The sequence below is a fragment of the Trichomycterus rosablanca genome, chromosome 13 (genome assembly GCF_030014385.1).
Source record: "Trichomycterus rosablanca isolate fTriRos1 chromosome 13, fTriRos1.hap1, whole genome shotgun sequence".
Classification (NCBI taxonomy): Eukaryota; Metazoa; Chordata; class Actinopteri; order Siluriformes; family Trichomycteridae; genus Trichomycterus; species Trichomycterus rosablanca.
In genome coordinates this window covers 23,575,698-23,593,334 of record NC_086000.1, presented here as the reverse complement: position 1 = coordinate 23,593,334, position 17,637 = coordinate 23,575,698, and the positions used below count along the sequence as shown (strand labels likewise).

The 17,637-nt window shown below is 36.1% G+C and overlaps 3 protein-coding genes across 3 annotated transcripts; 2 read left to right on the top strand and 1 right to left on the bottom strand.

The window, feature by feature from the left end:
- Positions 1 to 5,808: 5,808 nt before the first annotated feature.
- On the bottom strand, positions 5,809 to 7,458 carry LOC134325719 (protein DVR-1-like). Its single transcript, XM_063007961.1, has 2 exons — positions 7,197 to 7,458; positions 5,809 to 6,635 (listed from the first exon to the last, which is right to left on the bottom strand). The coding sequence occupies exons 1-2, from the start codon at positions 7,456 to 7,458 to the stop codon at positions 5,809 to 5,811; spliced, it is 1,089 nt and encodes a 362-aa protein (XP_062864031.1).
- Positions 7,459 to 10,974: 3,516 nt separating this feature from the next.
- Positions 10,975 to 12,624, top strand: LOC134325716 (protein DVR-1-like). Its single transcript, XM_063007957.1, has 2 exons — positions 10,975 to 11,236; positions 11,798 to 12,624. The coding sequence occupies exons 1-2, from the start codon at positions 10,975 to 10,977 to the stop codon at positions 12,622 to 12,624; spliced, it is 1,089 nt and encodes a 362-aa protein (XP_062864027.1).
- A 2,401-nt stretch (positions 12,625 to 15,025) lies between these two features.
- Positions 15,026 to 16,675, top strand: LOC134325715 (protein DVR-1-like). Its single transcript, XM_063007956.1, has 2 exons — positions 15,026 to 15,287; positions 15,849 to 16,675. Exons 1-2 carry the CDS (start codon positions 15,026 to 15,028, stop codon positions 16,673 to 16,675), a joined length of 1,089 nt encoding a protein of 362 aa, XP_062864026.1.
- Positions 16,676 to 17,637: the final 962 nt, after the last annotated feature.

Genomic DNA, 17,637 nt, shown 5'->3' with positions numbered 1-17,637 from the left:
TCAAACCATAAGGACGGGGCTAGAAGCAAACCTTTGGATAAAATGTACGTATGGAAACACAATCAAGATTACATTGGATCTCTTTAATGGACACTACATGGCCAACAATAATTCATCCCAAAGCTGCTAAATGTGATTTAAGGTCAGAACTTAGAGACAGTCATTTAGTAGCTAATTCTTATTAATATCTTTCTAAACGAGCTTGTGCCAAAATATCAAAAAATACATTTTCATAATATAAAATACAAATTCATTTCCTACATGTTTCTCTTCTTGGAGTGGTAGGGCCAGTGGTAGCTCAGCAGTTAAGGGTACTATATGCGTAATCAGAAAGTTGTCAGTTCAAATCGCACCACCGCCAGGTTGCCACTGTTGGGACCCTGAGCAAGGTCCTTAACCTTCAATTGCTCAAAATGTATTCAGTCATAATTATAAGTCACTTTGGATAAAAATGCAGCAATGGTTGACGGAGTCTGAATTGGGGTTTTAACGTATTGAATTGTTGGATAATGGCGCCCCCTGCTGAGTAATTAGCACATGTAGTTGATTAAGATTTCGACAGTCTGGCTTTAAAAATGAAAAAGCAGCATTTCATTAATGACTGGTGGCTATAGTGCTGAATTTATATGAATGGATGGATGAATAGATGGATGGATAGGTGGATGGATGGATGGATGGATGGATGGATGGATGGATAGGTGAATGGATAGATGGATGGATGGATGTATGGATAGGTGAATGGATAGATGGATGGATAGGTGGATGGATGGATGGATGGCTAGGTGAATGGATAGATGGATGGATAGGTGGATGGATGGATGGATGGCTAGGTGAATGGATAGATGGATGGATGGATGGGTGGAAGGATGGATGAATGGATGGAAGGATGGATTGGTGAATGGATGGATGGATGGATAGGTGAATGGATGGATGGAATGATGGATAGGTGAATGGATGGATGGATGGAAGGATGGATGGATAGGTGAATGGATGGATGGAATGATGGATAGGTGGATGAATGGAAGGAAGGATGGATGGATGGATGGATGGATGGATGGATAGGTGGAAGGAGGAAGATCCCTTTATAGTATTGTGGTTTTCACGGCTCTGCCAAACAGCCATTGATGGACCCCTGAGCAACACTCTTTACAATAGGAGCACTGTATGGTTAAACAAACTTGGTTATACAAAGAAAACAATTTAATTGTATTGTAATGTGTATATGGATCTAATGATAAAGGCATGTATTCATATTTTACAATTACTAAATGCTTAATTCTGGTCAGTACCCTGGTGGGTATGGTGCCTGCCAGAAATTTACTTAAAGACAGGATAGCATTCTGGACAGAGTGGCAGTAAATTCCAGGACGACACTCTCACACATTGACTCACACCTGGGGGGAATTTCGAGCATCAATTTTTCTTACCTTTAGTATTCAAAGAAAACCCATATGGACATAAAAAGAAGGTAGAACCCATGTATAAAATGTGCTGGTAAAAAAAACAAACATCCATGATTTTTGTTGTGTTCCAAACCAAAAAAGCTTAATGGTCAAATTAGCACTACAAATGGGGTGTTCATGGATTCAGGTGGATTATAATACCAGTTAAAGGGTTAGATTTATCCTAAATCTATGCAAAAATATCATAATTGGTAAGTAAAATTAACACAACTAACAAACAATCACTTTCCCAGATGGCTACCAAACTGCCAATAAGAAATGTGGGTAACCAGTGACTTTAAGTCAATTATATGATATACTGAGATTATAACATGATACAAAGTTGGGAAACTTTATCATTAATGTTATACCTAAGCCAAGACCTTTCTTTACCTCAGATGTATTTTGTCCCAGTTGTGCTGAATTGAAACACTTGCCTTATGTACAGTATAATCATGATTTGAGGAAGACTTCCAAATGTTCCAAACTTTGAATGCAGTATCAAGCCCAAATGCTTTTATACTTACTAAATCAGGCCTGTCTGCTGTCCTGTGGGACATTATTGTGTATGTGATGACTACAAAAGACAGTTTCGCTGATGATCTCTATAAGCACATGGCACGACAAAGACTAAGTGCTTTAGCGAGTCATTCTTCAATTCTGCCCGTACATTTATTAAATACACTATCATTAGATTACTCAGGTAGCAGGGATGTCATGCGTTACTGATGACACACTGAACATGAGTAATATAAGCAACATCTGTCACCTTTTATTGTAAGAAACATGCAAAAAGCCACTGTTGCTCTTTGGTCTGTTTTAAATTTAAAAACAACTCACAATTTGTATTGTTCTATGTTAAAAGCATTTTATTACATGTCCATTCCAAACTTGATGCCTTCAGCCTGTTCCAAAAAAAAAATTGACAGTGTTTATTGCTTTCACAGCAAGAATTGCCTAGGTTCGATTTCCGGGCCAGGTAGTCGGGTCCTTGCATGTTCTCCCTGTGTCCATGTGGGTTTAATCCGGATGCTCCGGTTTCCTCCCACAAGTCCAAAGACATGTTGTCTGGTCAATTAGAGTGTGTGACTGGAGATCTGTATGGGGTGTTTCCTGCCTTTCACCCAATGAATGAGACCCCCCCCCGAGACCATGACCATTATAAAGTAGTGGTAAAACAGACAATGAATAAATTAATTTACTGCTGTATTTTCACTTTTTTAGAAACCATTTTAAACTGATTTGGAGCTAAAGACACAAGTTGAATAAACATTTGCCATTCTTAAATTATGAGTTTTAGCTTTGCAACAGATTAGGGCATTGGTCTTTAAATTTTGTTTAATCTTGTGCATTACTGTATTCAGTTACGATCTGCTGTGGGCAGGCCAGTCTAACATTTGCACTCACTGATTATGCCGAAATGCTGTTGTAACACATGCAGAATGTGCCTTTGTGTTGTTATGTAAAATAAACAATGTACTACCCTAAAAGACATTTAGAAGCAGCGTATCTTGCTCAAAAATGTGTACATCATAAATATTTTTGTATTAAAGGTGCCCTTACCAATATGACATGACGTGCCTTAATCTGGGATTTGGGTATCATGTTATTTCAGGCTAACGTGAGCATTTCTGGATGTTGTTGACCTATGTCTCCTGCTGTGACATTCGCCAATGCACAGTCTGTTGATAAGTGATTGACAAAGATTTCTCCAAACCCATTTTTTTAATATCCAGCTCAAAGCATTAAGATCATAATCATGGGCATACAGTGGTTTGTAGTTTTGCTCATTATGGTTTCCTTTAATCTTTTGATTATAATATGCACTGTTAATGGTAACATACAATGGTCCCCTTACAAGGACTTGTTAAAATCTTCAGTAATGACAAAGTGGCAGGCCTCCATTCATCCTAGCTTATAAATTACTGATTCACTGATATATCACTGATCAGATTTGCAATAAATACACAACAGTTAAAAGTTTAGATTTACCCTTTTCAAATAAGTTTAACTATTTTAGCATCACACAATATACAGTACATTAAACTGACAGCAAGGCAATCTTTATAGACAGGAAGTAGCAGTAGAACGTATTGTTCTCAAGAGCTCAGTGACAGTTGAGCTGACCACTAAATTTTCATTTATTGGAACTAGTTCAAACAATCCAAAGGAGCCAAAGATTCTTGTTCCTCCAATTGTTTGAACTAGTTCTGATGAATGAAAAAGTGATGGAGGAACAATGACGTTTTGGATAGTTTGGATAGAATTGTTACTTCTGTAAAGTTGTATTGTATGCTAGCAATCCAAATTAACTGTGTCCTTTCAGTGTTGGGCACCAGTTTAAAAAATACATTTTTTTTTCCGTATAAAAATATCTGTGCACAAATTGAGGTCAGAAAAATAGTTTGGTGTAGAAGAAATTGCCTGATTAGTAAAACCCTACATTAGTGCTTGACCTTACTGTTGCTTGTTTTATATAGGGTGTTCAAGTGTACACCAACTGTCTGTTTGTTTGTTTATTAGGATTTTAACGTCATGTTTTACACTTTTTGGTTACATTCATGAGAGAAACAGTAGTTACTCATTACACAAGATTCATCAATTCACAAGGTTATATTGAACACAGTCATGGACAATTTAGTGTCATCAGTTAACCCCACTTGCGTCTTTGGACTGTGGGAGGAAACCAGAGCACCCGGAGTAAACCCACGCAGACACGGGGAGGACATGCAGACAGAAACATGAACTCCACACAGAAAGGTGAGACCGCCCCACCTGGGGATCGAACCCAGGGCCTTCTTGGCCAACTGTCAGTTAAAAATGTAAACAAGTATATGTTTTTAGATTTTAAACTGGCATCCTGCACAGCTGAGAACATTCACATCATAGGCTTAATTATAGGCTCACATCATAGGCACCATTTAGTGTGCTCATTTGGTCTTTTCGTATCATATATCATGACCCTCATTACTGACACAGTAGACGTTTTAGTTGACTAGCATGGACCAGTTGGTATCAGACAAATGCCACATTCAGGTGCAGAATAAGTAAAACAATTCAATTTTAGGACGACTGTTGGTGGTCTTTTAATGCTAGGAAAAATAAAAATAAAAAAAGCCCAGTTATACACTGAATTTAATTCCATATGCTTTTTAAAACCAATTATTTTTACACAGTATAGATCATTTAAAGTTAGAATCCTAGTTTGCAAAAATACTTCAGACAGTAAGACAAGCATTTGCTTGTAGCCCGTGAAGGATACTTTATCACCTACATTGTAAAGGAATATGCCAATAAAACCAAAGGTAAAATAAAATGGAGCTTAATTCTTAAATGACTATGAAATATCACTAATAATTATAATTTCAATGTGTGAGATTTTTTTAAACCATGGCACTTTTTTAGCTTCTAATGGCGGTCCAGATAGTAAAACTATGTTGCTACACTATTTCTTAAATGGATATGCTGCCCCCTGTTGGATGAAGGGTGTCTTTTTGCTTCCACAATTCTTCCACCACTGTGACACCAACATTGGAATCCATGATGGCAAAACTTCTTCAGAGAAAGTTATATACTGAGGTCTACAACTGCCTATCACTGCAGTAAATTAAAAAAAAAAAAAAAATAGGGCTAGCCCTTACTGATGTTTTGTTTTTGTAAATGTAGCTTAGGTCAAGAACCAGGAGCCAGGTGGATTTAAATGGATAGAAAAAAATTATTAAAGAAATTGTATACAGAATCTATCCAGTGTGAAAAGAAATTATAAAAATGTGCCATTTTGGTATGTGGACCAGATTCACGGTGGCGACCCCAAAATACAGGAACAAGTACGTTAAAAAATGTATTAACATGTAGCAAGCTGACCTGCCATTATGGCAGACTACAGATGAATGTGGCAGAATTTATAGGAACATCCTGGTATTTTAATAAAAGCAAAAACACAGATGCAGTAGAATAAGCAAGACATAGCAGCATCAAAAACATTCAATATAGATAGTTCTCAGTGTTCAGAGTTACCATGCTATATGCAAGCATTCATACAAACGGGTTTAGAGTTTAAAATAGACTATGCTGACTACTAAGATAAAATAAGATAATCCTTTATTAGTCCCACAATGGGGAAATTCACATTGTTGCAGCAGCAAAGAATCATGTGCAATACAGACATCAACATACATGTTTATCAAAAAGAGTCTTTATTGATATGACAAGATTCCTTTATTGATCCCCATGGGGGAAATTCGAGTGTTACAGCAGCTCCAGTACAGTGTAATACAGTAAATACAGCAAATAAAAATAGAATAAAATAAAAAATAAGGAAATTATAAAAAAAATTATTGAGTTTAAAATGAATAAAGTCCAAAAATTATCTACAACCACATTCATCTACCACCATGTCTTCATAATGCCTGAGCACAACATTATCATTGTTGTCATAGTACAGCATTGAGATGGGTGACAGTTTGATGGGCACGCAGCATGGCTGAGGGGTTCCCTTCGGGTCAAACGAGTGCACAAGGGTCTGCAGAATGGCATGGTTGGTCCCGTTTAAGCTCTCACTTAAAGGAAATGGACACTCACCATGGCAATAATTGGCAGCGTAGCCTTGGGGAGCGATTATCCAGTCCTGCCAGCCTACGTCTTTAAAGTCAATGTAAAGCCGTCTCGGTTTGCACACATTGCTGGGAGTGACGGGTAAATAGTGCGCACTTCGTTTCTTCCTCGATCTGCATTGATGAGGGTTCAGAGATACGACCACAAGTGTTGCTACCAGTTCTGGGATTTCCACCTGTGAGCTCTGGGTGCTGCAGTCAGTCTGGTCTAGCTCATTGCCTAATGGAGTGGATTTCAGTGCTAGGACCATACCATAATTTTTGCCTGGCCTTCTCCACGACTCAGCCAGATCAGTCAGGTTAAAGCGTATGGTGCCATGGATGTAATGAACCGACTGTGAGAGAAACAGTCTGCGGCTGGACTCGTGAGCCATGCCTTTTAACGTTGGTCTTACAACTCGATACAACTGCATGCTAAAAGCCTGTGACCCTGCACTCTGTGTTGTAGGGAACAAGTTATGCTTAAATTTTATCTCCAACTGCGCCAAAGACAGCTGCTCCACATCTTCCAGCACAGACATGTCGAAAAACAGACGTCGCTCCATACAGGCCGGGCTACTTCTGTCGGAAATCAGGCTACCTGTTAAAAGATTAGTTAAAAAAGAGAGTTAATGACACGTGTTAATTTTAAATTGTGGTCTCACTCAATTTGTTTAAAACTCATCAAGAGTAAAGTTTAGGCCTCGTGTTGGCTTTTGTAAATGTTCTTAAGCTGCAATTTTGTGCTCCATTAATAGCTTGCTGTCTCAGTAGCTTGAAGCTAATTCTGAATTGCTTCAGTTAGAACAAGACTGAACTTTTAATATATTTAATAGAGGACACATACTGACTTAAATTTTCAAAGATTATAGGCAATAAGTAATGCATATGTGAATATATTTCTAGTACTTTCTACAGACCAGACAACTTATTTACAACAAAAATATAAATACACGGTAAATAAATAGATATTATCTAATGCAGATAACAGAATCATGACCAGTCCCAGTAATAAAAACAGAGACAAGTGTTTGTAGGTTGCTTGCATGTGGTTATTCAAAGCATTATACGAGTGTGGAACTCAATAATACAATAATTGCAAAAACTCTTGAAGGTAGCATTCAATGGTATGAAATAAAGTGCGCTTTTAACAGTAACTCACCTTGATCTAAAACGTATCTGACGATGTTTCCTTTCACTCCATACTCTGGTACTGTACATGGATCCGATTCTTCTCGCTTCATCTCCGCTTTTTTAAACATTTTCCACAATAACGAGGGGACTGAAGCGTGATTTGACGGCCTCGGGCGACTCGAAAGCCCCAAAGAACTTAAAAACAGTCGCTCTTGAAGTTGCGCGTTCTCAGCGCTCACGAACTCAAACGTGCTTAAGAAAAGCAGGAATAAAAGGTTAAAAGATGCCATATTCAGTTCTAAATGTGATCTTACTGTTATTCAACAAGTCCTAATGATTCCACAGTCTCACAGTTCTGAGTTTTAGGCCCAGCGTGGCTGTTAAATACCGAGGAGACACAGACAGGAGATTGGTGGTGGAGAACAATAGTCACTAATCAGTATGTAAATGAAACACACGGTGTTTTGAAGTTCATGAAGTATTTAACACGTGTGAATGGACTGTCTGATAGGGGATAATAGTCAATAATTGGGCATTTTAACTTAAAGAGTATTATGGTATAGCTCTATGCTTGTAAAGGATCAAGTAAAGCAATAAGAATGTAAATAAAGACTGAGTGGGTGAAAATTCCTACATAATATCGAAAACAAATATTGATTAATTATGTAGTGCACTAATTTTACATTTTAGTGCAGTCATTCAGAGGGGGTGACAAGTGACCAACCATTAGGTAAATTATATTATCTTTTAATATTGTTATACTTTAAAAAGATGGCTAATTATTGCAATAAGGATGTAAACCTCACTAGTGCTTTAATAGGAACAGTAGCATCTGCATTTATGTGTAGATTTATGTAAAATCAGAAAATGTCAATAATTGGATAGTTTTAGGACTAAATACCAGATCAACATAATGAATAATAGTGGTCTCTTCCACTGTGACAATTCCCCAAACCACAGGGTAAGAGGGTCACATACATTACATCATACTAATTTGTACAAAATGATGGTACACATGATGGTACAAAATGATGATATGGGGATGTTTTTCATACCATGGTGTTACGCCTATTTATCACATACGAGGGATCATGGATCAGTTTAAATATACCAGAATACTTGAGATCAACATGTTTCCCTATGTTGAAGAAGAAATGCCCTTAAAATGGGTGTTTCAACATGACAATGACCCAAAACATCTTGGTTACAGACAAACAAGATTAAGGTAATAGAGTTCAATCCCATAGAGAACTTGTGGGCTGATATCTAAAGTGCGTTATTTTGAAGCAAAACCCAAAATTGCAGAAGAACTGTGGAATGTAGTCTAATCATCCTGGAATACCTGTTCAGAGGTGCCAGAAGTTGGTCGACTCCATGCAACACAGATCTCGGAAACAATTGTTATGCCACTGAATATTAGTTCAGTAATTTAAAGTAAAGTGAAACCTCAAACATTTTTTTCATGTTATAGATACATTTTTTTTAGTTTTTAAAGAAAAATGCTGGCACTGCTATTTTTTTTGAAAAGCCTAATATTAATTTTTCTTAATTTTCTGTAAAGGATTAACACAAACTGGCTAAATTTTGTTAATGTTTTGATTTAGAATTGAAAGTGTAGTATTTTCAGTGCATTTGCATTTATGGAAATAAAAGTTATTATAATGAGTTTGTGCTTTATTCGCTTTTTTAAAATCACTGCTATTTTTTTGAACACCACTGTATATTGAATGTTTTTGATGCTGCTATGTCTTGATAATTCTACTGCATCTGTGTTTTTGCTTTTATTAAAATACCAGGATGTTCCTATAAATTCTGCCACATTCAGCTGTAGTCTGCTATAATAGCAGGTCAGCTTGCTACCTGTTAATAAATTTTTTTAACCTACTTTCTCCTGTATTTAGGGGTCACCACAATTAATCTGGTCCACATACCAAAATGGCACATTTTTATTATTTCTTTTTACACTGGATAGATTCTGTATATATAAGGAGAGTTGTGTCAGGAAGAGCATCAGGTATACAAAGGGTTGTAATATTATTTATGTTTACATTATTTTGTTCTTGGGACCGATACTGAGAGTGCATCGACAAGCGGACCGACCAACTGAGGCGATCTGATAACTGTGAATGCCATTGCATATTATTAATTAATTAATTAAATAATTTGATAAGTATGATGTAATGTATATGATCCTCCTCCCCTGTGGTTTGGGGAATTGTCAGTGGAAGAGACCACTATTATTCATTATGTTGATCTGGTATTTAGTCTTAAAACTATCAAATTAATGACATTTTCTGATTTTACATAAATCTATACATAAATGAGTCATTCTATAATTTGGGGTACATTCCATGTCCAATGATAATAATTATATTTATTCTAACTATTTTCTTTAAAAATGTCATATTTTACCTATTAATGGAAAACATGTTGTAATATCACAAAAACATTATGTGCATCCTATGCTTCATTTAGTTAGAAATTTGTCATGATCCTAAATGAACAGTTTTTGCTGTGTCTGTTTTTTAAGTTGAGGGTGCCTTGGTTTTAAAATAATGAATAAAATTATTAAGGGCAACAACATCAATTTTTTTATTTATTTCAAAAGTTTAAATACTAAAGAAAAATAATATTTTTTTAAACTGAGTTTCTCTTTTAAATAATTTTAAAAAATTTATTTATTATTGTCCGCAAAAGTTCTGTCAACTAACAGAACTCCACTCAGCAACTCAAAAATGGTTTGTTCTAAAACGATGTGACCAGCATTACATGATATCATTTTTCTCTGTGGAGGGCATATTGAACAAACTGTGGTGAATGTCCTCTTATTTTTTAAAATATTTTATCTATAATAGAACATTGTCAATGAGTATATTAATTGACCGTCAACTATGTTACATACATTGTTATGGTTACAATTTTTTTTATAATTTTAATTCAAATGTATGTTCAAATTAGACATTATTCTGTTCAAGAAATGACATGTGGTCAGCCAGGCAAGGTCTACCACTGAAGTTATGGGTCAAAATAGGGAAATTGTCAACTATGTTACCTGTCAACTAAGTTACCTAGTAGTCTACATCTACTTGCCCTTTTAAATAAAATAAAAAAAATAATGTTTAAGCTTTGCAACTAGTGGATATGTTACACTAAAGGAATATATTAACTTGAACCACTGATTGTTCTATTGAGAGAGAACATTGTTTTTGTACTTTTTTTGGTGATGTGAAATGTACCCCAAATTATAGAATGACCCAAATGCAGATGCTACTGTTCCTATTAAAGCACTAGTGAGGTTTACATCCTTATTGCAATAATTAGCCATCTTTTTAAAGTATAACAATATTAAAAGATAATATAATTTACCTAATGGTTGGTCACTTGTCACCCCCTCTGAATGACTGCACTAAAATGTAAAATTAGTGCACTACATAATTAATCAATATTTGTTTTCGATATTATGTAGAAATTTTCACCCACTCAGTCTTTATTTACATTCTTATTGCTTTACTTGATCATTTACAAGCATAGAGCTATACCATAATACTCTTTAAGTTAAAATGCCCAATTATTGACTATTATCCCCTATCAGACAGTCCATTCACACGTGTTAAATACTTCATGAACTTCAAAACACCGTGTGTTTCATTTACATACTGATTAGTGACTATTGTTCTCCACCACCAATCTCCTGTCTGTGTCTCCTCGGTATTTAACAGCCACGCTGGGCCTAAAACTCAGAACTGTGAGACTGTGGAATCATTAGGACTTGTTGAATAACAGTAAGATCACATTTAGAACTGAATATGGCATCTTTTAACCTTTTATTCCTGCTTTTCTTAAGCACGTTTGAGTTCGTGAGCGCTGAGAACGCGCAACTTCAAGAGCGACTGTTTTTAAGTGCTTTGGGGCTTTCGAGTCGCCCGAGGCCGTCAAATCACGCTTCAGTCCCCTCGTTATTGTGGAAAATGTTTAAAAAAGCGGAGATGAAGCGAGAAGAATCGGATCCATGTACAGTACCAGAGTATGGAGTGAAAGGAAACATCGTCAGATACGTTTTAGATCAAGGTGAGTTACTGTTAAAAGCGCACTTTATTTCATACCATTGAATGCTACCTTCAAGAGTTTTTGCAATTATTGTATTATTGAGTTCCACACTCGTATAATGCTTTGAATAACCACATGCAAGCAACCTACAAACACTTGTCTCTGTTTTTATTACTGGGACTGGTCATGATTTTGTTTCTGCATTAGATAATATCTATTTATTTACCGTGTATTTATATTTTTGTTGTAAATAAGTTGTCTGGTCTGTAGAAAGTACTAGAAATATATTCACATATGCATTACTTATTACCTATAATTTTTGAAAATATAAGTCAGTATGTGTCCTCTATTAAATATATTAAAAGTTCAGTCTTGTTCTAACTGAAGCAATTCAGAATTAGCTTCAAGCTACTGAGACAGCAAGCTATTAATGGAGCACAAAATTGCAGCTTAAGAACGTTTACAAAAGCCAACACGAGGCCTAAACTTTACTCTTGATGAGTTTTAAACAAATTGAGTGAGACCACAATTTAAAATTAACACGTGTCATTAACTCTCTTTTTTTAACTAATCTTTTAACAGGTAGCATGATTTCCGACAGAAGTAGCCCGGCCTGTATGGAGCGACGTCTGTTTTTCGACATGTCTGTGCTGGAAGATGTGGAGCAGCTGTCTTTGGCGCAGTTGGAGATAAAATTTAAGCATAACTTGTTCCCTACAACACAGGGTGCAGGGTCACAGGCTTTTAGCATGCAGTTGTATCGAGTTGTAAGACCAACGTTAAAAGGCATGGCTCACGAGTCCAGCCGCAGACTGTTTCTCTCACAGTCGGTTCATTACATCCATGGCACCATACGCTTTAACCTGACTGATCTGGCTGAGTCGTGGAGAAGGCCAGGCAAAAATTATGGTATGGTCCTAGCACTGAAATCCACTCCATTAGGCAATGAGCTAGACCAGACTGACTGCAGCACCCAGAGCTCACAGGTGGAAATCCCAGAACTGGTAGCAACACTTGTGGTCGTATCTCTGAACCCTCATCAATGCAGATCGAGGAAGAAACGAAGTGCGCACTATTTACCCGTCACTCCCAGCAATGTGTGCAAACCGAGACGGCTTTACATTGACTTTAAAGACGTAGGCTGGCAGGACTGGATAATCGCTCCCCAAGGCTACGCTGCCAATTATTGCCATGGTGAGTGTCCATTTCCTTTAAGTGAGAGCTTGAATGGGACCAACCATGCCATTCTGCAGACCCTTGTGCACTCGTTTGACCCGAAGGGAACCCCTCAGCCATGCTGCGTGCCCATCAAACTGTCACCCATCTCGATGCTGTACTATGACAACAGTGATAATGTTGTGCTCAGGCATTATGAAGACATGGTGGTAGATGAATGTGGTTGTAGATAATTTTTGGACTTTTTTTATTTTAAACTCTAATAAATTTTTCATAATTTCCTTATTTTTTATTTTATTCTACACTTTTTATTGACTGTATTTACTGTATTACACTGTACTGGAGCTGCTGTAACACTCGAATTTCCCCCATGGGGATCAATAAAGGAATCTTATCTTATAAACTTGTCTTTTTTTATAAATATGTATGTTGATGTCTGTATTGCACATGATTTAGTAGTCAGCATAGTCTATTTTAAACTCTAAACCAGTTTGTATGAATGCTTGCATATAGCATGGTAACTCCGAACACTGAGAACTATCTATATTGAATGTTTTTGATGCTGCTATGTCTTGATTATTCTACTGCATCTGTGTTTTTGCTTTTATTAAAATACCAGAATGTTCCTATAAATTCTGCCACATTCAGCTGTAGTCTGCTATAATAGCAGGTCAGCTTGCTACATGTTAATACATTTTTTTTAACCTACTTTCTCCTGTATTTAGGGGTCGCCACAGTGAATCTGGTCCACATACCAAAACGGCACATTTTTATTATTTTTTTTTACACTGGATAGATTGTGTATATATAAGGAGAGTTGTGTCAGGAAGAGCATCAGGTATACAAAGGGTTGTAATATTATTTATGTTTACATTATTTTGTTCTTGGGACCAACACTGAGAGTGCATTGACAAGCGGACCGACCAACTGAGGCGATCTGATAACTGTGAATGCCATTGCATATTATTAATTAATTAATTAAATAATTTGATAAGTATGATGTAATGTATATGATCCTCCTCCCCTGTGGTTTGGGGAATTGTCAGTGGAAGAGACCACTATTATTCATTATGTTGATCTGGTATTTAGTCTTAAAACTATCAAATTAATGACATTTTCTGATTTTACATAAATCTATACATACATGAGTCATTCTATAATTTGGGGTACATTCCATGTCCAATGATAATAATTATATTTATTCTAACTATTTTCTTTAAAAATGTCATATTTTACCTATTAATGGAAAACATGTTGTAATATCACAAAAACATTATGTGCATCCTATGCTTCATTTAGTTAGAAATTTGTCATGATGTTCCTAAATGAACAGTTTTTGCTGTGTCTGTTTTTTAAGTTGAGGGTGCCTTGGTTTTAAAATAATGAATAAAATTATTAAGGGCAACAACATCAATTTTTTTATTTATTTCAAAAGTTTAAATACCAAAGAAAAATAATATTTTTTTAAACTGAGTTTTTCTTTTAAATAATTTAAAAACATTTATTTATTATTGTCCGCAAAAGTTCTGTCAACTAACAGAACTCCACTCAGCAACTCAAAAATGGTTTGTTCTAAAACGATGTGACCAGCATTACATGATATCATTTTTCTCTGTGGAGGGCATATTGAACAAACTGTGGTGAATGTCCTCTTATTTTTTAAAATATTTTATTTATAATAGAACATTGTCAATGAGTATATTAATTGACTATCAACTATGTTACATACATTGTTATGGTTACAATTTTTTTTATAATTTTAATTCAAATGTACAGTATGTTCAAATTAGACATTATTCTGTTCAAGAAATGACATGTGGTCAGCCAGGCAAGGTCTACCACTGAAGTTATGGGTCAAAATAGGGAAATTGTCAACTATGTTACCTGTCAACTAAGTTACCTAGTAGTCTACATCTACTTGCCCTTTTAAATAAAATAAAAAAAATAATGTTTAAGCTTTGCAACTAGTGGATATGTTACACTAAAGGAATATATTAACTTGAACCACTGATTGTTCTATTGAGAACATTGTTTTTGTACTTTTTTTGGTGATGTGAAATGTACCCCAAATTATAGAATGACCCAAATGCAGATGCTACTGTTCCTATTAAAGCACTAGTGAGGTTTACATCCTTATTGCAATAATTAGCCATCTTTTTAAAGTATAACAATATTAAAAGATAATATAATTTACCTAATGGTTGGTCACTTGTCACCCCCTCTGAATGACTGCACTAAAATGTAAAATTAGTGCACTACATAATTAATCAATATTTGTTTTCGATATCATGTAGGAATTTTCACCCACTCAGTCTTTATTTACATTCTTAATGCTTTACTTGATCATTTACAAGCATAGAGCTATACCATAATACTCTTTAAGTTAAAATGCCCAATTATTGACTATTATCCCCTATCAGACAGTCCATTCACACGTGTTAAATACTTCATGAACTTCAAAACACCGTGTGTTTCATTTACATACTGATTAGTGACTATTGTTCTCCACCACCAATCTCCTGTCTGTGTCTCCTCGGTATTTAACAGCCACGCTGGGCCTAAAACTCAGAACTGTGAGACTGTGGAATCATTAGGACTTGTTGAATAACAGTAAGATCACATTTAGAACTGAATATGGCATCTTTTAACCTTTTATTCCTGCTTTTCTTAAGCACGTTTGAGTTCGTGAGCGCTGAGAACGCGCAACTTCAAGAGCGACTGTTTTTAAGTGCTTTGGGGCTTTCGAGTCGCCCGAGGCCGTCAAATCACGCTTCAGTCCCCTCGTTATTGTGGAAAATGTTTAAAAAAGCGGAGATGAAGCGAGAAGAATCGGATCCATGTACAGTACCAGAGTATGGAGTGAAAGGAAACATCGTCAGATACGTTTTAGATCAAGGTGAGTTACTGTTAAAAGCGCACTTTATTTCATACCATTGAATGCTACCTTCAAGAGTTTTTGCAATTATTGTATTATTGAGTTCCACACTCGTATAATGCTTTGAATAACCACATGCAAGCAACCTACAAACACTTGTCTCTGTTTTTATTACTGGGACTGGTCATGATTTTGTTTCTGCATTAGATAATATCTATTTATTTACCGTGTATTTATATTTTTGTTGTAAATAAGTTGTCTGGTCTGTAGAAAGTACTAGAAATATATTCACATATGCATTACTTATTACCTATAATTTTTGAAAATATAAGTCAGTATGTGTCCTCTATTAAATATATTAAAAGTTCAGTCTTGTTCTAACTGAAGCAATTCAGAATTAGCTTCAAGCTACTGAGACAGCAAGCTATTAATGGAGCACAAAATTGCAGCTTAAGAACGTTTACAAAAGCCAACACGAGGCCTAAACTTTACTCTTGATGAGTTTTAAACAAATTGAGTGAGACCACAATTTAAAATTAACACGTGTCATTAACTCTCTTTTTTTAACTAATCTTTTAACAGGTAGCATGATTTCCGACAGAAGTAGCCCGGCCTGTATGGAGCGACGTCTGTTTTTCGACATGTCTGTGCTGGAAGATGTGGAGCAGCTGTCTTTGGCGCAGTTGGAGATAAAATTTAAGCATAACTTGTTCCCTACAACACAGGGTGCAGGGTCACAGGCTTTTAGCATGCAGTTGTATCGAGTTGTAAGACCAACGTTAAAAGGCATGGCTCACGAGTCCAGCCGCAGACTGTTTCTCTCACAGTCGGTTCATTACATCCATGGCACCATACGCTTTAACCTGACTGATCTGGCTGAGTCGTGGAGAAGGCCAGGCAAAAATTATGGTATGGTCCTAGCACTGAAATCCACTCCATTAGGCAATGAGCTAGACCAGACTGACTGCAGCACCCAGAGCTCACAGGTGGAAATCCCAGAACTGGTAGCAACACTTGTGGTCGTATCTCTGAACCCTCATCAATGCAGATCGAGGAAGAAACGAAGTGCGCACTATTTACCCGTCACTCCCAGCAATGTGTGCAAACCGAGACGGCTTTACATTGACTTTAAAGACGTAGGCTGGCAGGACTGGATAATCGCTCCCCAAGGCTACGCTGCCAATTATTGCCATGGTGAGTGTCCATTTCCTTTAAGTGAGAGCTTGAATGGGACCAACCATGCCATTCTGCAGACCCTTGTGCACTCGTTTGACCCGAAGGGAACCCCTCAGCCATGCTGCGTGCCCATCAAACTGTCACCCATCTCGATGCTGTACTATGACAACAGTGATAATGTTGTGCTCAGGCATTATGAAGACATGGTGGTAGATGAATGTGGTTGTAGATAATTTTTGGACTTTTTTTATTTTAAACTCTAATAAATTTTTCATAATTTCCTTATTTTTTATTTTATTCTACACTTTTTATTGACTGTATTTACTGTATTACACTGTACTGGAGCTGCTGTAACACTCGAATTTCCCCCATGGGGATCAATAAAGGAATCTTATCTTATAAACTTGTCTTTTTTTATAAATATGTATGTTGATGTCTGTATTGCACATGATTTAGTAGTCAGCATAGTCTATTTTAAACTCTAAACCAGTTTGTATGAATGCTTGCATATAGCATGGTAACTCCGAACACTGAGAACTATCTATATTGAATGTTTTTGATGCTGCTATGTCTTGATTATTCTACTGCATCTGTGTTTTTGCTTTTATTAAAATACCAGAATGTTCCTATAAATTCTGCCACATTCAGCTGTAGTCTGCTATAATAGCAGGTCAGCTTGCTACATGTTAATACATTTTTTTTAACCTACTTTCTCCTGTATTTAGGGGTCGCCACAGTGAATCTGGTCCACATACCAAAACGGCACATTTTTATTATTTTTTTTTACACTGGATAGATTGTGTATATATAAGGAGAGTTGTGTCAGGAAGAGCATCAGGTATACAAAGGGTTGTAATATTATTTATGTTTACATTATTTTGTTCTTGGGACCAACACTGAGAGTGCATTGACAAGCGGACCGACCAACTGAGGCGATCTGATAACTGTGAATGCCATTGCATATTATTAATTAATTAATTAAATAATTTGATAAGTATGATGTAATGTATATGATCCTCCTCCCCTGTGGTTTGGGGAATTGTCAGTGGAAGAGACCACTATTATTCATTATGTTGATCTGGTATTTAGTCTTAAAACTATCAAATTAATGACATTTTCTGATTTTACATAAATCTATACATACATGAGTCATTCTATAATTTGGGGTACATTCCATGTCCAATGATAATAATTA